This window comes from Parasteatoda tepidariorum, chromosome 12 (genome assembly GCF_982258835.1).
Source record: "Parasteatoda tepidariorum strain Cologne lab strain chromosome 12, Ptep-v5.0, whole genome shotgun sequence".
Lineage (NCBI taxonomy): Eukaryota > Metazoa > Arthropoda > Arachnida > Araneae > Theridiidae > Parasteatoda > Parasteatoda tepidariorum.
In genome coordinates this window covers 40,659,777-40,680,725 of record NC_141766.1, presented here as the reverse complement: position 1 = coordinate 40,680,725, position 20,949 = coordinate 40,659,777, and the positions used below count along the sequence as shown (strand labels likewise).

The following is a 20,949-nucleotide window of genomic DNA, read 5'->3' as shown; positions in this document are numbered from 1 at the left end:
TATTATTTTCTAAAAGAGTAACCCCTTTAAATTATGCAGATATTTTTTTCAAAAGTACGAAGCATGAATTATGAAACTTACGAATAACAGTGCACAGTCGTTATAAATCAAACATTATAAGTCTTTCTCAAGTGAATATCATAGTTTCACTTCGATCAATTAAATATTTAAATTTTTAATTGACTGAGAACAATTCTTACAGGAAATGTCCTGAGAATCATCAGACTCGTAGATTAATAATTTTTCATGAAATAGAGTATAATAATGCGCACAAAGTGAAAAAAAAATGTACGGAAAAAGTTGAGTTTATTCCCAAAAAACCATCATAAATACTGGTTTTCTCAACTTTGTAGATGCATCTAACCCTATCAATATATTTAATTTTCGTTCGAATAAAAAATGCAATTTATAAATTTATTTTTTGAATAAAAATTTTAATGTCGTAAAAAATCCACGTAATTTATTTTTTTCGCGGTTTTAACAAAGTTATTTTCAGGACAGATGGCATCATTTCGAGAAACTTTGATCGTGATCTTCAAAAATACCATACTTAGTTTGACACATAGAGTTTTGTCAATAATGTTGCAACAAAGAGGGGATTATGTTATCTTATATACTTAAGAGAGTGAGTGCTCGTTAAACTCTTTGAGCAGGGCAATTTATGACCATCTATCAAATGCAGGAGTCAAAGAAAAAAAAAAAAATAGTTTGATTTAGTTATTTTATAGTTTGGGCCACATTATTTCTTTGTTTATTTTTAGGAGGCGCCATAGTATTTCCACCCCCGAAAGGAAAACAAAAAACACCATTGATTTCAATATAGAAAACACATCTACATTGAGAATATCACTGGTAAGAACTAAATATCAATCCATATCTGGAAAATTGTCTTGAAAGCACGCCATTGAACATTGAGTATATTTGATCCATCAAATATTTCACCACACTTTTGTTCGCATAAGTGAAAACTTGTTCATATATCTTTGAAATATATCATATCAAAGAATGTGAATATCATCGCCAACTTTGAGGACAGTCTTTTTCTGAGGTTTAAAGTACAGTACATGAAGTACAGCACAGAACAATTCACTTCAATTATCTTTCCAATATTTTCTTCAAGTTTGCATTTCAAACTGGCATTTCTTGAATTTGTGAGGGGGCAGCATTGGGATTTTGAATTCCGCAGTGGGGCAACAGGGGTTGAGCTTCAGGAAGCGAGTTTTCGGATGCAACTGTTGGTACCATAACTGGTTTAGGGGGTACTTTTGGGGGAAGCATGCGGACACCTTGTTGGGGAGCATGGAGAATCTGATGATGGTGATGAATATAATCCGGAGGAAGAGTTGGAGGACAAATTGCCATTGGTGACGATGCACTGGCTGAGGTTTGTTTGCTTTGAGATGACATAACAATAGCATCATGTTCAGGTCGTCGAACCTGCAATAAATTTTAAAATTATTATACGCATATTTTCTCAAGCTAAGTCCGCCAGTTTTTACATATAAATTGTCTATGGGAAGAGCTACCCTCGTCATTCATCTGGGGGGGGGTGACTATGGTTGCGTTAATTAATGATTCCAAGTACGGGTTTTGGGTCAATATTTGACTGATTTTGGTTTGGTTCAGTGCAAGAAAGGTAATCAGGGAGAGAAAAGCTCAGCTCTTAGTATTGTGCTGTTTCTTGCTCCAATGGCAACTGACGGTCTTAGACTTTGTGGCGAGGGAGGTTCCTTCTACAGACAAATTATACGCTATGTTTAAAGAATTATAGGTTGATAATTATTTAGTACAGATGATATTTTAAAATACGAAATAAGACACAAAAACGTACTTTCTCTGAATAAACACATCTTTTTTAGACAGATTCAGATTTCAGACTCCTTAATTATATGGGATAGCTGCAATCTGGGACACATAGTCCTAATATTTTAGTCAGGTGAACGGTCCTAAGTTTTCAACCCCTAATGTTAATTTTATTTTTGCGTATTTCGTATGTCTCGAATTTTTTTTTAATGAATTTAAAGCTTTTTGCACACAATTATAAAATTCATTTATTCAAAAATAATTCTATCCAAAAAAGAAATTTAGTAAGTGTTAATTATTTTTTCTTTGTTTTATTTAATAATAGTCAAAAACATTTGTAGTGTAAAGTAGAAAATTTATTACGTCATTTCATATTGTCTAATTTTAAATGGCAAAATACAAAATTTGGGCAAAATTGGTTGAATAGTTCCTGAGAAATCGAATTAAAAAAATTTAAAAAAACAACAACTTATATTTAAAACTTGATTTCTCAGTAACGATTTAAACAATTTTGTTCAAATACTGTATTTTGCCATGTGAAGTTTTTTTTCCACTGTAAATAAGTAAAATAATGGAAAATACATATTTACTAAAATTTATTGTCTGCATGGGATTATCTTTGGATAAACGAATTTTGTAATTGAGTACAATAATTTTTCAATTTGCCTGAAAAGTTATCGAGATATGATGACACACTTTTTTTAAAATATGTTTATTGATAATTGAAAATGCATCTTTTTTTCAAAAACTTTCAAGGTCGTCTCAAAAATACATAACACGAAGGGAAAGTTATTTATTTTGTTCAAATTTTTTAACGAACTAATTTTTATTTCGAGAACAGTTTTGTATAAGCAATTGTAAGATTATTTTTTTAATCCTTCATAAATTTAGTTCTTATAAAAATAGGTGTCTACTTTTGCGTACCTTTGCCCAGAATTAGCCTTAAACTTCATGATGCCAAGAAACAGCCAATGGCTAAAGCTGCCAATGACTGTCACACGTTTATATAAAGTATCATAGAAATAATTTTTAAGTTACAGAGAAAAATTAATTAAATTTTTTTTGGCTGATCAAAGAAAGTCATAAACTAGAAAGTACATTAATATAGGCGAATTTTAATTTCACGATATTATCCCATTTATTTTAATTGAGAACATTCTTTTTTACAACGATTTGAAATATATGAAGTAGTAAATTTTTTTAATGTATCTTTGTTATTATTTGACATGCTTTGATATATATATATATATATATATATATATATATATATTTAAAATTTTTGCTTTTCAATTTTTTTTCTTTTGATACATTTTTTTATACAATATTTTTTCCTTTATACAATTTACTCTGTTGAAGTTACTATTCCATAGAAAAAATTATAAAAAATTAATTAGCTAATGCGAAAAATATTGAATGTTTGCTCAGTTCCTAATTTTAATGACATGCTAAGGAAGTGTCTAAAGATCAGTATGATATATATGAAGACAACTAGATTTAAAATATGATTGGACTTTAGTTTTTTAGAAAAAACGAAATAAATAACTTCGAAAGAAAATAATAAAGAGATATTTCTTGGAAATATTATTATTTGGGAGCTATTCAATCAATATCTCTTAAACTCAGAGTTTTTTTCATAAAAAATGTGATAATACAACACGATGTTAAAACTCCTAATATTTTCTCCCGTCATTATACTTGATATTCTTCTTATTTACTTTATTGACTTGTATTTTTATTCGTTCTTTGTTTTGACTGATATCATTATCTATTAATTCATTATATTGGTATCTTTTTCTTTTACTTTACGTATTCTTCGGTAAAAGCTATTTTTATACCTTATGTAATAAACTACATATATAAATAAATCCAACTGAAAATTAATGGGATTTTAAAAACATTTAAATATGCATAGCACCTAATATATACGTAATTAGAATTGCAGTTTTAATGATTGTCTTTCAAATGAGCGAAAATGTTTCCTTTGAGGGATAAAATTGTTACCTCGAATTCCCAAAGGTTGTATTTATCTCTGTCTATAGTGTCTTTGTCCGAGTCACCATGAGTTTGATGATGAAAAGATTCCTCATCTCCAGGTTCTTCTCCATCTGTTCCATAAACATTGCTCTCCTGTAAAATGAATTTCGAATCACATTGTTTTAATAAAGTAGTTCGAGTTTCTTTATTCAACGGAAGATATTTTTTAATAACAATGTAAGAAAAAAAATCATTTTTAATAATCCTTGTAGTAATAGATATAAGTAATGCTTGGAGTGTATTTCATTGATTTTGGCAATCACAAGTCTTATCTTGATAATCTCGTTAATTGCTTTGTGTCTAATTAAGTACATTTACTTTAAATTTTATTAAGTTACCCCATTAATAATATATTTTTAAATTTTTTACTTTTGAGGTATGGTATTTAATTTGAGGTTTTATTATGAAACCACTATAATCAATATTTTAATATTTTTATGGATCAAGAAAAAATGGTTGCAAAAGTTCCTTTTCTTTAATAGTTTCGGGAGAAATTCGAGCAGAAATATTTATAGGGAGAACTAATAATTACTTAGGATGATTTATAAAAATATATACAAGTTTATTGCACTTTAAATCACTTAAAATGGTAGCAAAAGAATTTTTTTAATAGTTTCGGGGGAAATTCAAAGAGAAAATATTTATAGTGGAAACTTATAATCATTAAGGATCCTTCATAAAAGAGTATACTAGTTCAATGCACTTTAAATCACTTAAATTATTTTAAATCAAGAACCATGTAAGACATACACCGGAGATATTGATCGAGATAATTTTGGACTTGAAAGAATGATGAAAGAAGGGAAGGGATTTACACTTTCTCTTTTACACATCCATACAGGAAGGAATCCACGGTGTTAGGCAAAGAGTATGGGGTGTTCTTTGAGTAAGTAGCATGTTATAGTCCGCGACTCAGCCAATCCGTCGGTGTGCGAGATATTCATCAGAATACTCTTACACTTAAGGGGCCGACTAGTGTGATGGTGCACCATTCAATTAAAGAATAGGATTCAATGAGAGAATTCAATTAAAGATTTGTCACTGTCTTCCGGCGACTGTGGCATCTATCAAAGAGTTAACAATTCCCAAAAAGTGGCTCTCATGTCACTTTGCTTTTGAAAAAAGAGCGGAACCCTTTCTTCCTGAACACTGTATAGAATACATTTAGTTTAGGGGAATCTCGCACTTGGTACTCTGTAAATATGGGTTTCTGTGATCCCTAAATTTATAATATTTTGCTTGTTTACCAATCCGATGACTGTGATCCGATGACGAATGTTCTTTCATCAGTGAAAACTAAGTAATCGACAAAATTTTCGTTTTCAACCATGCTTAACTGGAAATGGATTATCTGCTCAATGTATGTAGTATGACTAAAAGGATACACATAGAACACTTCAAACTATTTCTGATAAAACTTAAAATTAACGTATTCAATTCTGTTGCAGGTTACATACAACATCCTACATTGTTTTTGATTTATGGTGCAGTGAAACTGCGTGCTTCTTTAGAAATCACCCTGTTCTCCTAAGATAATTAAATTAAAGTGATACTCAAAAAGGAAATCTATCCACTATAATTCGCGTGTTCTGTTTTTCATGATCAGTGTTCTGAAATTAGACTAACAAATTAGAGGGATGTAAAAAAGCTTAAAGAGGATGGACACTTATTGCAGAAAATGATCTTGGAGACATCGTTGATTAGTTGAAATCGCGAAAACACAGGCAGGTTTCAGCATCATGTTGGAAAATAACAGAATATTTATTTGATTTATGATCCCTGATCTTTCCAAAGTGGCACTCAATGATGTCATTTCAGTCTACAAGGACTTAAAGATGATTCCCGGATACATTCGAAAATACCAAATGTGTTTCTGATGCAGCCAGTGTTACAACAATCAGCGCTATGAGTTCCTCCGATGTGCCTACAAGTATTCAAGCCTGAGATTGACTTTGTTTTTTGTGATTTTAACTCTCTTTACCTGGCTCTCAATTCCAAGTTGTCCTTTTGATATCTTATACCATCCCTTCGAAATTGAGAGATGAATTTCGGAACATCCTGTATCTTCATTTGCCTCTTTTTTTAATTTTATTGCAGCTTATCAGTGTTTTACAATAAGGCTTTTAATTTGAATAGAAAAAAAAATATAATTCATTAATGTGGAAAAAGTTGGCACTTGATAATGAAAAAAAAATTTCCGATAGCTTCAAAATTAGCCTCATATTCCTTTAAAATAATAAAGCCGTAGTTTTGCATGTATATTGATTAACTTCATAATTTAAATATTAATGCCTTGTAAGAGAACAAAATGTTACGCTATCTTAAATAAAAGCATCGGAAATGTTTACAAATAACGTGAGTTCCCCTTTTCAAATTGATGAAGGTGTAATCAATAAATATTTTAATCTGTAAATTATTCAGGTCATAAATTAGCGCTTCCTTTTACGAGGAAGTCACTCCAACGTGGGACTCAATTAGTTATCCAACTTTGTATATTACTCTTAGGAAAGACATAATTAGCTAAGCAAGGAGATGCCAGTTTGAGTGGAAAGTAGGCAAAGATGTAGCGAACATTTTCTTAACTTTGATTGTTAGCTGTGTGTATATACGATAGAATTTATTAAATAGATTAATTTGCTGAGTTTCTGTAAATCGTTGCAGACAGAGTAGGACTAGAAAATATTTTGTTCTAATGAACACATATAGGAGAGAAATTTAAAGGATTTTGAAAATAGTTTTCTCTTTGGAAATGTCTGCATAGGTATTTTTTTGTTTTAACTTTATTTTCCTAAATATGAAATTAAATTCAAAAAAATATCCTATTTTTGAAAAAATAAGACGGGCATAGTTCAATTTTACAGACAGCCTTCTCTCTGTCTTCTAAAATTAATTGTTGCTGAAATAAATCTATTATGTTTTATTTTATATGCAGTCTCAATGCTTTATTAAACTGTTATAATTTTAATACAATTAAAGTAAAAAGTACCAATAATCAAGGTTCCGGTTCTTTTTACAGTAACATTAATTTTTGCAGGAACAAAAAAATTCTGATATACTGTAGTTACTACCACAATAATTACCGTAAATCACCGAATCACGGCAATGAAATAAAAATTACAGTAAAAATTAAGGTATATTATTTATGGCAAAGAATAAATATTACGGTAACATGGACTTATTTCAAAGTAATGTATATTTCACGGTAAAATGGACCAGTAATTTTTAAAGTACTTTTAAATCTAGTTCTGCTTTTTGTTGATTTTTTTGTATTATTTTAAGGAAAACTAGATTATGTTATAACTGAAATTAGTTCGCAAATCTTTATCTATAGTGATTTAGATTTTAAAAAAAAAATCCGAAAACCACTCACATAATTATTTTCAAAATGTTATTTCTTACTCACTTGTTATGCTTGTTTCTTAATTATGCTTGTTTCAGAAGAATTACTGTAATAATATATAATATACTTTTTTTATTAAAACTTTGTTATTCTCCAAATAAATCTAAATTAATTGCTATCCCGACAGTGAGTAAATTATTTATAAAGTAACCTGGTAAATTTGACAAATATTCAATAGTCCACTACCTAATTTAGTAATCATATGAATATATTTACTGGTGTCCACGCAAAAACGCTGATTTAACCTCACTTATTGTAACATAACTACGTTCGATTCTAAAATTTCTAACTTACGAACTAAAAACAAAATAATTTATAACGCTCAGTTTAATATTAATTAAATGATTTACATTTTATACATATCGATTATCAACAGTTTAGCGTTTGAATTATTTTTTCAATGGACAGTCTTACAAGTAAAAAAAAAATTTGCTAAATATAAATTCCTTTAAAAACAACTAAGTGCATTTTTGCAATATAATTCATTTCAATCAAATTGGAAAAAATATTAGCTTGTAACTTAATTATTTTTTAAGAAACATATTCTACAGCTTTTATTCTTACGCAGTGATTTTGGTTTTTATAAATCAAGAAGAAATTGTTGAAAACTTCCATTATTTCTAATCTTAAAAGCTTTTAGAAAATTTAGAGCTGACTCTCCAAGATCATTAGTAAATGCATTATGCTAAGGAATATCACATTTAAGAAACTTTGGTTTTATTTTTAACTTGTAATAAATATGATAGATAATTACGGTAGATAAATTTCGATGAAGGAAATATTGTTTTCTCTTACAAACAATTATGAAACTATAGAATAATGATCTTATTTTATTCAACTTAAAAGGAAATTTAATTGATAAAAATACATTATTTGTTCCATAATATCTACTTATTTAAATCCTACCTTTTAAAAATAATGAATGAAACGATTTTTCGTAAATTTGTGTCCTGTATTTTTAAATTTGAAATGCAAAGACATTGTTAGAGAGTTATGTTAATATAAGAGGTATTTAGAGTTTCTTTTAAAACATTATTTTAAGTGATAAATTTATTTTTCATTGCTGCGGTAACCACTCGGACTAAAAATTAGGTAAACTTTAATAACTTTTTAACTCTTTACTGGATTTCGATTTTGAAAAAAGCAATGCTAGCTTCTCAAAAGACGCTATTTTTATACTAGAATAGCAGGATTTTTGTTTTACCTAAAACCTTTATTTGTTTTCTGTTTGACCTTCACAGGAAATTAGTATTATTTTAAAGAAAATTATCTTTAAATGATGAATATTGTTTGAAATACAACAGGTTTTTAGAGATGTAGTTTTTTTTCGTTCCTTTTATTAACGCAATGCAAATATTACATTATAATGCAATGTAATCTGCAATACAGTAGTACATTATAATGTAATATTGTATCATTATCGCAAGATCATTATTTCGCAAGAGCGAAAGTATTACGAACTAAACAACTGAAATGAATATGAATAATATGCATTAGCACTCAACATGCTATAAAATGTTAAGTTGCATCACTTGTTAGGTATTAGCGTTTTCGTATATAGTACATCAGAATGACGTGAAAGTTACAATAGAACAGCGATAAATTATTTTCTAGCATTTCTCATTGCTAATATTCGTTTTATTCCGTGTCTTGCCATGTTAAATGGCATATTTCTTATATTTTAGAGACTGAATTTTATAAATTTAGTTGTTATTTAATGCGCAAAGTACTAATTTGTAGTACTTCAGCAAACACAAGAATGAATTTGTAATGAGAAATTGGGGTGGCAAAGGATTCAAGTATTGAGGACACCACCATTACAAATGTTGTGAAGAAATCCAAAACACCTGCAAATTTCATCTCTTGTGGAATAGTTTCTTTATATCTACTCTGATTAGCTTACGTCACATTTCGTACTATTGTAACACGTGACAGTGCTTGGCGTCTACTCAGTACTATCATTTGCAAACAGATTCACATGAATACTATTATTAAATATAATTTTACTTTTCATTTGAACCTATAAAGTATGAATCTAGTTTTCTTTGTGTGGTACAAAATATTAATGTAAAGACGAAAAAGGGACGCTGAAATTAGGAGGACATTTCAAACCTGTTCGCAATGTACCAGTAATGTAGCGGTTTTTTTCCGAAAAAAAAATCATTTGCAAGTTTTACAGTGGCAAAAGCCAGTAATTCCGCTGCGCCTGGAGTAGTATGGTTCCATAATTAGAGCATTATACTTTTTCTAGGTCGTAATTCATTTGCCCATTTTTCAACTTACACAAATAAAAATAGCCATCCAAAACTCTTTTTTGGATGGCTTTATATCAGTTGGATATCAGATAGACTTAATATCAGCTCAAACCTAAGTTTTGTGTCTTGAATGTCGTAAAATGCATTTTTATTATTATTTGCATTGTCATTGGGGAACAATGACTGTTCCCCAATAACACTATCTTGTCCAGGATTATAACAAATATAACTATTTGTAATCAGTATGTACATGGTTTCTTTTAAACGCAATAACAAAGTAATAATTCAATAGGAACCTTAAGTTCCTTAGTAAACTACGCTACTTCGGTAAACAAATCTAAAATACAAACTAATTCACAAAAACAGTTGCGTATGACATTTTTTAACACGCTAGACCCCAATTACTGTTTTAAAATTCATCTTCATGATGTGTCCAGATCTGCTAAACTTGACATAAAACTTCCAAAATGAACTTTTTTCTTAGGTATTTCCGTAATTATTTATTTTACTAATCATCAGAAAATTTTGAATAATATACCTAGAAACAATTTAGGAAAAGTAAAAAAGATATGAGCTCACGTGAATCTTCAAAAATAACGTAAAATTGGCTAAAAACGATCAAAATGAACCCTACGGCACTTCTAGTGTTTATCTATAACAGTTAGCTCACTGTGACTATGAAAAAATAAACTTTTTTTAGAGAAAATGCATTTTCCGACAAATGTGAATTGGAAAGCATTTAAATTTATGAATGCATGGTTTGGTAATAATGATCTTTATAGTTAAACAATTAGAACGATTCAAATTTTTGAATGTTATATTTTCCCTTAAATAAAAAAAGAAGATTTAAATGAAGTTATTAGTGAAAAACCTATTCTATGTATGTTCATGTGCCACTAACTTTCCATTGGACTTTTCCAATAGCTGCTAACACTTGTTCTGAAATTCAATCCCACAGATTGGCTAAAAACATTAATAAAATTTTTTTTTAAATATGGTTACGCAAAATTAAATGTTTCTACTAGTTTGCTTTTGTTTCCTTTAACAAAATGATCATTACAAGCTGATCACCCCAATTATTTTAATAATAAACGTGGATTTACGAGGTATGCAATTAAAACTATTTCAGAAACATCACTTTCCATGAAATCTACTGCAAAAAGAGATTCAAATGAAGTTATTAGTGAAACACTTAAGCTATCAAACTTCATTTCCCATTGCACTTTCCAGTCAACTTTTACAATAGCTGATCTTCAAATCCACAGATATGCAACAGCAAGGCCAAGTAATAGGATGAATTCGCCAGAAAGGCCCATGAGCCGAAACAAACTGAGAGTGAAAATTAAGAGAAAACAAAGCCCCGGGCTTAGTTGGCTTTGTCAGAAGTTGACCTTATATAACCATCATCACCATTCCCTGAAAATCGACTCAAATCATTATTTCTTCTTCTTTGTAAGTGGTTAACTTCAGACTCAATTTCGACTGGGGAAAATTAGAACAGTAAAACAAAAGCTGATTTAGTCCCTTTTATTTCCCTAGGGCTTACAGTTATCTAAATGAGAAGTACTTAAAGTTTTCTGACTTCTCAAGTGTCGATGAGAACTAGAAGCTTCGATTAGAATTTATCTTCTTGAGTTTACGGCTAAAATCGTTAAGCTTTCTAAGGTGCAGAAAGCAAGATGTACAATTTTCGTTTGTTTAAGTTATTTATTGAAATCTGCTTCAAGCATAAAGAATCTTTAATGGAAGTTAGAAGAAAAATTTATGAATTGCGAAGTACGCACTTCAGATAAGTGTTATTAGGAAATTGATGTTTATTGTAAGTTAAATTATTATGAATATTAATGAACACAAATTGGAGGAAAAAAAGTCTTAAATTTTGTGTTGGTTCCCTTATTTCATGCATTTTGCTTGGAATTGTAATTTTAAGTTGTTTACAATGAATTATTTCGAAATTAAACAAAAAATAAGTGAGAAAATTTGTTCGTACAATTAATACATGCAAACTCAATAGATAATGAGGTAAAATTTGGTAATTTTATCACATCTGAAAGCACGGTATAAAAACTATTTACTTGGCTTTTTTGTAATTTTCAGTTTTGTATTTTTGCAAAATGTGTGGTAATAAAAACTATAGTTGGGAAAATCGGATCATTAGTTTGATTGTTGCCATATGAGCTGAAATATTACCAAATGAATAGTTTAAATACCATACGTTTGATTTTAATAACTGAAATTAAATATTTTTTTTCCTTTTCTACAAATTTATTACCGAAGAAAACAAAAAAAAAGAAGTGGATGTATTATTGCAATCGTAACCGACAATGCAATATTTTATTTCTACCTAATTAAGATAATTAGATAATTTAATAAAAAGTCTACGTAATAGTAATAACAAGCCACATTCTCAGATTGTTCAGAAAATCGTTTATCAAAAGCTCTATTGGTGAAACTCAATGATTATCATAATTGCAATACGGTGCTTGTAATTGATGCGCAGCTTTTCTATAGTAATGCAAGGCCGGGATACCCTAGTTGGTAGGTCATTGGACCCATGATCGAGATGTCGTGAGTTCGATCTCCGCCGGCCAATATCTACCCGTGTACAAAATGGTGGCTGATGCAAGCTAAATCTGTCAGGGTCACAAAGTCCTCCAAGTCCCCATAACAAATCAATTCCTCTGAGGAGTGCTGAATCGGAGATGGATCGTTCTCTGGTTCAGATCAATATTATGAGCATGGTGAATGGCGTGTGATGGTGACCTCCTTGTAGAAAGGGATGTGACGTATTTATGTTGCCTCCGGATTGTTCTCAGGGTTGCTTCCCAGATCACTGCCAATTGCCCATTACACAGCTCTAGTGAGGCATAAATAAAAGAACCATACCATTTTATCAGTAATTTTGGAACACTGAAAAATGTTTTGACTTCGTAAGTGTCTATTGGAGCTAAAAGCTCACTCATGATTTATTTTCTTGAGTACGGCTAAAACAGTTACTCTTTCCATCGTACAGGGAGCAAGATGGACGATTTTTATTTAAGTCGTTTTCTGAGATCTGTTTTTAGAAAATGGGAACATTATTTTTGAATTGTGAAGCATATATAAATATCGTTAGTTCAGGCAAATATTAATAAGAAAATTATGGCTGTTACAGTCAAATTATCTCAAATTATAATAAATGCTGATTAAAATGTAATAGTGCATATATTTTGCATTTATTCATTTATTTAATTTGTTTAACTTAAAAATACAATTTAACATTTGCTTATATTTAAAAATTTTGACAATTAACAAAAAATGCATAAATTATTCAAATAAAATAATTAGTACTGGTTGTTACAATTTAATATATGATAAATTAATAGATTAAAATATATTTAGTTTAGTTTATTAATTAAATTATTGAATTATCAGGCTACAGAAAACACTTAAAAATCAATAAGAAATGAAAAAATCTCAATATATTATGTTCGTAATCAGTAAAATATTTTGATTGCTCCAGATATATGTGAAATTTTTGAACAGTAGCATCTAATAGATCTAGATGGGGTAAAATGACTGAGATGACCCGGTTACTGGCTGGAGCTCTTACGAAGAAGAAGAAAGGAAATAAATGTGAAGAGTTTAGGGCAATGTAATGCTAACCCTCACTCTCAAATTTCATTCCAAGATATTTTGTTAAAAAAAATAACGATTTCTGTTTGGGCAACAAGTTGTTTCAGTGTATTCTTCTGTTATCAAGTGGAAATTCCAGAAACTTTTAAAATAAATATCTGGAAACAATCTTAAGGAAAAGCATAGTAATAAATGTCCCATTCAGGAAAATTTGAGCTTATAACTATACTTGTCTCAACCCTTCATATATCTAGACGCAAAATGTCGGGTTCTGAATGATGAACTCCGAAATAAAAACTAATTTCTGAAAACTAAATTTATAGTAAAAACTAAATTTCGAAACGAAATAAAAACTTAATTTCTTCTCATTTCCGATAATGACACTTGTCCATTATTATTACAAACTCTTTGCCCTATTATACGGTATTTATATCACAATTGCCACACATGAAATCCCTTATTTTGAATGTTAATGCTCTTTGTGGTTAGTACTGCAATATTATACTTTTATTTAATGATCACTTTATGCTCTTTGGGATAAGGTATGTACATCATTTGGCCCAAAAAATGTTTTATATGACTTTTTTTGAAAAGCTTTAAAACTTTTTTTCTTAAATGAGAGTGTCTAAAACACTAATGCATTTTTAAAATAAAAGCACAAGCAGTAATTATTTTAACAGCATAAATATATTGAATTATTTAAAATAAACAGTTATTAAATATTTTCAGTTTCGCCAAAATCGAGTTTATTTTAAGGAAATGTTTAAATTTTCCTGTTATACGGTGCATTATTAAACTATAACAACTATAGCTATCTTTTCATTTTTATTACATGCACATATTTAAATTAGTTTTCTTTTCACTAAACATAATGATTCTTTTCAGTTATTTATATTTTGAAAAATATTTCAAATTTATAATATCATGATCATGAATTTTATATTTGTTGTTTTTTGAGAAGCGTAATTAAATTTAAAAATATAAGCAAATAAAGTTTACATTTTCAATTATAATTTATAATTAACTAATATAAAATGTTTAGAGATAAATTTTTTGTAATTACTCTTCATTTGCATTTCTGATTGCTTATTTTAAACTAATCTAATAAAATGGTATTAAATAATTAAAATTTCATACTGTTTAAGCAAGAAAAAAATCAATTAGACAAATTCGAAGTACATCATATTTACCGTCTTTATTTATTTTGAGATTGAGCATTTTGAAATAAAAACTTTATATTTATTCTTTTTTATATTTTACTATCTCAGCTGAAATTAAATGAAATTACCATGCAATTTTAAGATGATATCTACTTCAATGCAATATTAAGTGGCTTTTAAGTTTATTTGAATAATTTATGTTACCTTATAGATTAAATATACTTATTTAGTTTTAAAAATATTTTTGAGTGTCATATTCTTAATTATAGAACCTAAATTATTAAAGAACTGCAGCTTTCTAGTTTTTCATTTTATATTCTGTAACAAAATTTGCTTAAATTTTATTTTCCTGGATTTCTTTTTAAAAGAAACATTTTACGAATCTATATATCACATGTTTATTTTATTGGTTTACTTTAATTTATTTTTCACTATTTTAAATGTCAAATGTAAGACAATCGTAATAACATATTTTAGTATTTAGCTTGGTGTTTAAGGTACACTCAAGTAATAACTTTCGTTTCCTTTAACACTGAGAAGAAATATTTAATCACAGAACCAATGAAAACATAATGAGTCAGACTATTTGAAATCTTTATGTGTTACTCGATATATTGTAGCAAACTTGTATGATTTTAAAATATGGTGTCTTGAAGTTTGAAAGAACAATTAAAATGCAAAATATATATTACAATAATATACATTTGATACTTTTATTGATATTAGGTACGAAAGACAGCTAATGCAAATAGTTTGTTCAAACAAATAAATTCTCACGGGCGAAACAATGGAAAATATTTTAAATTTTAACTGCAAGTAAAAATATTTATTCAAAGTAATGCATTGGTTTCTTATTATTTTAACCTCATCAAAACAAGGTTTAAATAATTGAAACGATTTTTTGCTCAAGCTGCATGAGTTGTCGTTTTAAAATAATTAACTAACAGAAGAAAAAACTATGATTTCTTCAATATATAAAATTCTGTTTTATAAAACCCACAAAATAAAACGCCTATTTGTTACGAAAAAAGGTGCAGATTGAGGGTTTTTTTAATTTCTATTTCATTGATCCAAAAAAGGCGAGCTCCATTTTCTGACAGAAGAATGCATTGGACTTTCTCAGGTCCCGGGACATATTTTCCTCAATAAAATAGACAGATTATTGTTTTCTGATCTTAGAAGAAACCGAAGAAGACTTCTTAAAAACAAAACAAAAAATTACTTAAGTAAATATTAGTTAAGTAGGATTCTAAAAATCATTTTTAAATATTTAAAATTATGTGAACGCTCATATTGAAAACCAAATATTTACAATTATCTAGTTCCGTCATTCTAGTGATTCACTTCTATGATTATCCCACGTTGAGGAAAGATTTTCGTTATTTATTTCAGGGTTCGCCTTTTGTTACAAATCATGTGATTTCGTGAGAAAATGATTCTCAAAATTAACGAACTACCGAATCGTCAAAAGTGAGAGCTTTATTTCTAAGAGTGCTCCGGTAAAAGTGGATTTTACGGTAAAGAGAACAGACACTTTAAGTGCCGTTCCTTTTTATCGTAATTTTTAACAGTGAAATAACATTAGTGTCTAGAACAAAAATAAGTTACCTTAAAATTTCTTTTAGCCATCTTCATTTCCATTCTATTTTTATCACGTTGATAGTAAACACCTGCGAAAATGAGGATGTTAAGAACCAAGAGAGACGTGCCCACAGCTATAGTCACACTTAAAGCCGTAGAATAGGAAGAATCTGGAATGAATTCCGAATGATGATCTGTGAAGTTATTCGTAGTTTCGCCAGCATTCAGAGTTTTAACTGTTCTCATAGATGAATCCGTTGTTTGGTAGGCTACAGTACTAAACACACTTAAATTTTTTAGAGAAGGCTTTTCAGTGGATGTAGGGAATTGAACACCACCCATAAAAGGTCCTGATAACGTTACTGTAACTCCATCGGTGTCAGTTAAGGGTCTAACATAACCATCGTAAGTAAGTGGATTGTTATGGTCATCTAATAAGTGATGTTGTGGAATAATTGATGTAGTGCCAGGACGGTGAAGTTGAGGAATGAGATTCAACCAGAAAGAAAGACGATGAGCTCTGTAATGGTCTCTGATTTTTGGCTTCATTCCTGGAAATATTTATTCATATATAAACTCCATAATATTAACAATCTTATTTCTATAAAAAAAAAATCCTTTAAACATATTTTAAGAAACCCGAATAACTTGGAAAACCTAATTTTAAGTTTATTTTGATTTATATACATTAAGCAATCTCTCAGCATCCCGTTTTGGATTAGGGGATCAATAATTCACAATTTCATGACCAACAGCATAATTTTGGCAACTCGAATACCTTAAAAATCCAAATTTTCTGATTTTAATTTAATTTTGATTTTTGTAAAGCATTACCTCTACAGCCTTGAGTCAGGGATGCCAAAACTCTACAATTTTATTAGCAACAGCTTAATTGTGGCAATATAGTGAGACAAGTTGGTGCCCATCTATATGATGCTAGGTGGGCTTCAAGTCACCACTTGGGATCTAACTCAAGTTCTTCATAATGATAGTTTCGTGCCTTAGCCACTGAATAATCGCGGTGCAGTATACTGTGCACGAAATATAGTATTAATACATTAAAACAATAAAAAAAAATTTGTTCAAAATGTAGGGGATGAAAAATGGTCAAAAATCGTTTGAAATGAAATTTTTTAAAGTATATAATTTTGTTCCAAACTATTACTTTTAAAGAGCTAAGACACCATAATTTTATGATCAACAGCCTGATTTTGTCAATTTAGTGAGACTGGCTGATACTCATCAATGTGAAGCTAGGTGGGCTTCAAGCCAGCACTGGGAATCGAACCTACGTTCTCCTAACTGACAATTCAGTGCTTTAACCTCTGAGCCATCGTTTCTCGATGCATTATGCATGAACCATGTTATAAATGCTTTGAAACACTAAAAAAGTTTATTCAAAATATAGGTGGTGAAAAATGGCGACATTTTTATAGCACATAATTTTGGAACAAATTATAATTTTTCTGCTTGTTCGCTCAGTAGTAATTGTAAATGTGAAGCATAAATAACCCAAGAGCAAGACATAATAGTGATATTTAATTTACTTACAGCTACATAGAAATTAAAAAAGCATTGAAAAATAACTGGTTATACTTGGTAATAAATTTTAAATTAATAGTTTGATCAACTAATGCATAACCTATTCTCCAAACAAGCATATAAATAAAGTATTTATGCACAACTCAGGTCAACGGGGTTTATGATGCTATCATTTAATAAGGATGAAACAACTAAACTTGAAAAGAAAGTTGCTATAACAAGTTTTTGTTGTTTTGGCTAAACAGTTGAGTAATAATATATCGGCCTAACTATATATAACTATATCGGATAAACTATATTTTAAATTACTATAAATTCGGTTCCGAGGAAAAAATTCAAAGATAAAATCTAAAGTTTATTTCAATTTTGGTTTAAAAGGGTATTCAGGTAGCTTAAATGAAAATTTTTTATGTAGATAGAGTTAAGGGGCTTTGCTAAATCATATTAAATAGTTGATAAAATATAAACATAAGAGAAATTTGACAGCTATACTTACTTATATATTACAACCATATCCATAATACTTTCTATAGTTTAATACATGAATAAGATACTGAACACTGTGCAAATTATTTACTTTTTGCGGCGTAAGCTATAGTCAATGCAATTAACTTATTTCATCTTTGAAGTAGTTTCATATACTTTAGTCGAAAACATATTCAAATATGTGTCGACAAAGTTGTTAGATAAATGTAAATTATATTTTCCATAAATATATTTTCCATATTTACCTCCTTTAGAAATGCTTTCTTTCTTTTGCTTGTTGAAAATATGTTATCTTTCTTTTATATTATTTAAGAAAACAAATTTTTTAGTTCAGTATCTTAGCGAAAATTCTCATTTTTTTATTTTTTCCCCTTTATCAGAAACATATTCTTATATTTTCCATTTCAGAGCAAGCTTCTTCTTTTTAATCTTTTAAATTTTTTTCTTTAATTTCCCTCTTTAAAAAAAATTTTTTTGAGATCCAATTTAGATTCCAAAATGAATTTTAAATTCGCAAACCTCAAATATTTAATTATTATTACTAATTTTTATTTTATCATTTTATGTGCACATATGATATTTAAATAAAGATTTTATGAATTTCTAATTTTAAGTTACTTACCTATAGATAAGTATTTTTGGTGAACTGTATCATACTGCTCCCATTTAAATTTCTCAAATCTCCCTCTAGATCTGTCGGAAGCTAAGCTTTCAAGCTCTTGATGAGGTGTCACATTTGGATCCCTGAAATTACATGAATGATTTCAATTAAAAAAAAGTTATGCATTTTAGTATAAAGGAAAATGAAACTAGACAATGTGAACAAATAATGCCACGAAGAAAGATTTAGCAGACCGAAACTTTTGTACGCCTGTTTCTATGGCTTTATTTGTGTTTTATTCGTAATATCGAACTTCATTTTAATATATTGGTCACTTAATTGAATAACTGAAGGGATGAACCATGTGACATTTTCAGAGTGTCCATAGTTAGAGTAAGAAGAAAAAAAATAAGGACTGAACTATTTTATTAAAGACTTAATAGAAAAATGGGTTAATAATTCTTTTAGTTAATTTATTTAACTCTACCCAATCATAAATAAAAATTGTGAAAATACACTTAAAAATTATTGCGTTAAAAAGAGTGAAATTGGAATAATTGTGTTAAAATAAGAGTGATATCAAAAATAATTATGGTGCATTTAACATGCCCATATTGTTTCGATCGCTTTTGTATTTTTCCTTGTCGATAAATTCTCATGGAAATGCCACTTACCTGCTTCATCCATTAAGCTGTTCAATTAGATACAGTTAGTTTAATTTTTTTAAATAAAAATAGTGCATTCTTTTCGTTTTATTATATATCAAATATAAACTTATACAATTAAATATTATGTATCATTGAAGATGCTGAAATATTAAACTGATTTGATTACTTCTATGAAATAAAATTTAAGTTATGCCATTGTAAAAATTCTTGGTTTAATTTTTTTTTAAATTCACATGAAATGGTTAAAATGGTCAATAGCTGAGACATTTGGGTTTAAAAATTAGTACAGGAAATAAATAGTTATATTTAAATAAAGACATTTGCATTTAAAATAAGTAAATCGGAATTTCGCCACATTACGTGTAGGAGTCCTATACCTAATTTTGAAACATTTTTCAAAATACATATTTTAAGTCTTTCGAAGATATGTCCTGGATGTAGCATTTACTGAGCTATTAAAAATTTATAGTTATTATAATGTATATATACATATATATATACATAATTTATATTTATATTTGTAATTTATATTTATATTTGTAATTTATATTTATATTTGTAATTTATATTTATATTTATAATTCATTAATAATTAATAATTTATATTATTGACAATCAGAAAAAAATAACAATTTCTTTTCCGAGACATTAAGAAAATAATAAAATTTCAAACTTATCAAAAAGTGGTGCATCGAAAGAATGAAATTTTGAAATTTCGCTTGTGTAAAAATTGAATCTTAAGGGCTTTTGCATACGAATGTTATTAAAACTTTGTTTAGATTCTTTCCTATAAGCATTATGAAAAAAATAAAAAGTCAAATTTTAAACTTGTGATTTTTCTTCTTATTGTTCCGAACAAAAATATTCAAAGAAGCAAACGTTAGGGAAAGGGATTATTATTTTTTAGATTTTAAAATTGATTGTAATAAGTTAGGGGAAAAACATGCGGGGGAAAAACGATAATCGTAGAGTGCTCTAATTCCGTTTTCTAATTCTTGCGTTCTATTTCTTGCGTTCTAATTCCGACTTCAAATAATTTATACAACTAATTTTTAAAGAAGTATTTTTTAAATTAAATTTATAATAATTATTTAAAGAATTATTTTTTTAGAAAAGCTCAACATTTTCCTTTTCTTTATAATTTCAATAAATAATTTTATTTCAAAAAATAATACAGTACACGAAAATTATTCAAGCACTTTTAAATTTAATCATTAAACTTCAGTATGAATAACCATATACTTAGTGACACATTTAAATAGTGTTTCGAAATTTAATTAAATGTTTGATTAAATCCAAATTATTAGCAAAATGCTGAAAAGTTTCACGGTGTCCGATAGTCAGCTAAGTATTTAAGGTATGTAACATATCCAGAATTGAGCAAGCAATTGCCAGTAAAACAGTTTCTTTTTTAAGTCATTTTAGAAATTCTCTTACAAAAAATAGCATGTTGTTGAGGTTCTTTTGTGGTTGAAAGGTGTTAAAAAAAGACCTCAGGTAGAAAATGAGGTTATGTTTTGCACCAAACCTCATCAATAGCCTCATCAAGACACTCAATTTCAACCTCATTTACACCTCATAAAATTATAATCATGTATAGCTCAGCAATGCTTGTAGTTGACCTCGGGTGAAATTATCCACACCACAAATTTATTTACTTGCTTGATATGGAGAAAAAAATAACCCGTACACCGTAAACGCAACCTCTATTAGCTGGTTGCTCAAAGGTAGATTTCTATGAACCTCAATAAAAGCTCAAGTGCGAATAAAACAAGTTAATTCACATTGGTTAACCTTAAAAAGT

The 20,949-nt window shown here is 28.6% G+C and overlaps 1 protein-coding gene across 1 annotated transcript in view; it reads right to left on the bottom strand.

Annotated features, from left to right (window-relative positions):
• Positions 1-728: 728 nt before the first annotated feature.
• Positions 729-20,949, bottom strand: part of LOC107439976 (neuroligin-4, X-linked-like) — a 240,396-nt gene continuing 220,175 nt past the window's right edge. Inside the window, exons 5-8 of the mRNA XM_071188123.2 lie at positions 18,499-18,620; positions 15,876-16,399; positions 3,805-3,930; positions 729-1,437 (exon numbers count right to left, since the gene is read on the bottom strand). Coding sequence (XP_071044224.1) covers positions 1,129-1,437; positions 3,805-3,930; positions 15,876-16,399; positions 18,499-18,620 — 1,081 coding nt within the window. The 3' untranslated portion in view covers positions 729-1,128. The remainder of the gene's footprint in view (positions 1,438-3,804; positions 3,931-15,875; positions 16,400-18,498; positions 18,621-20,949) is intronic.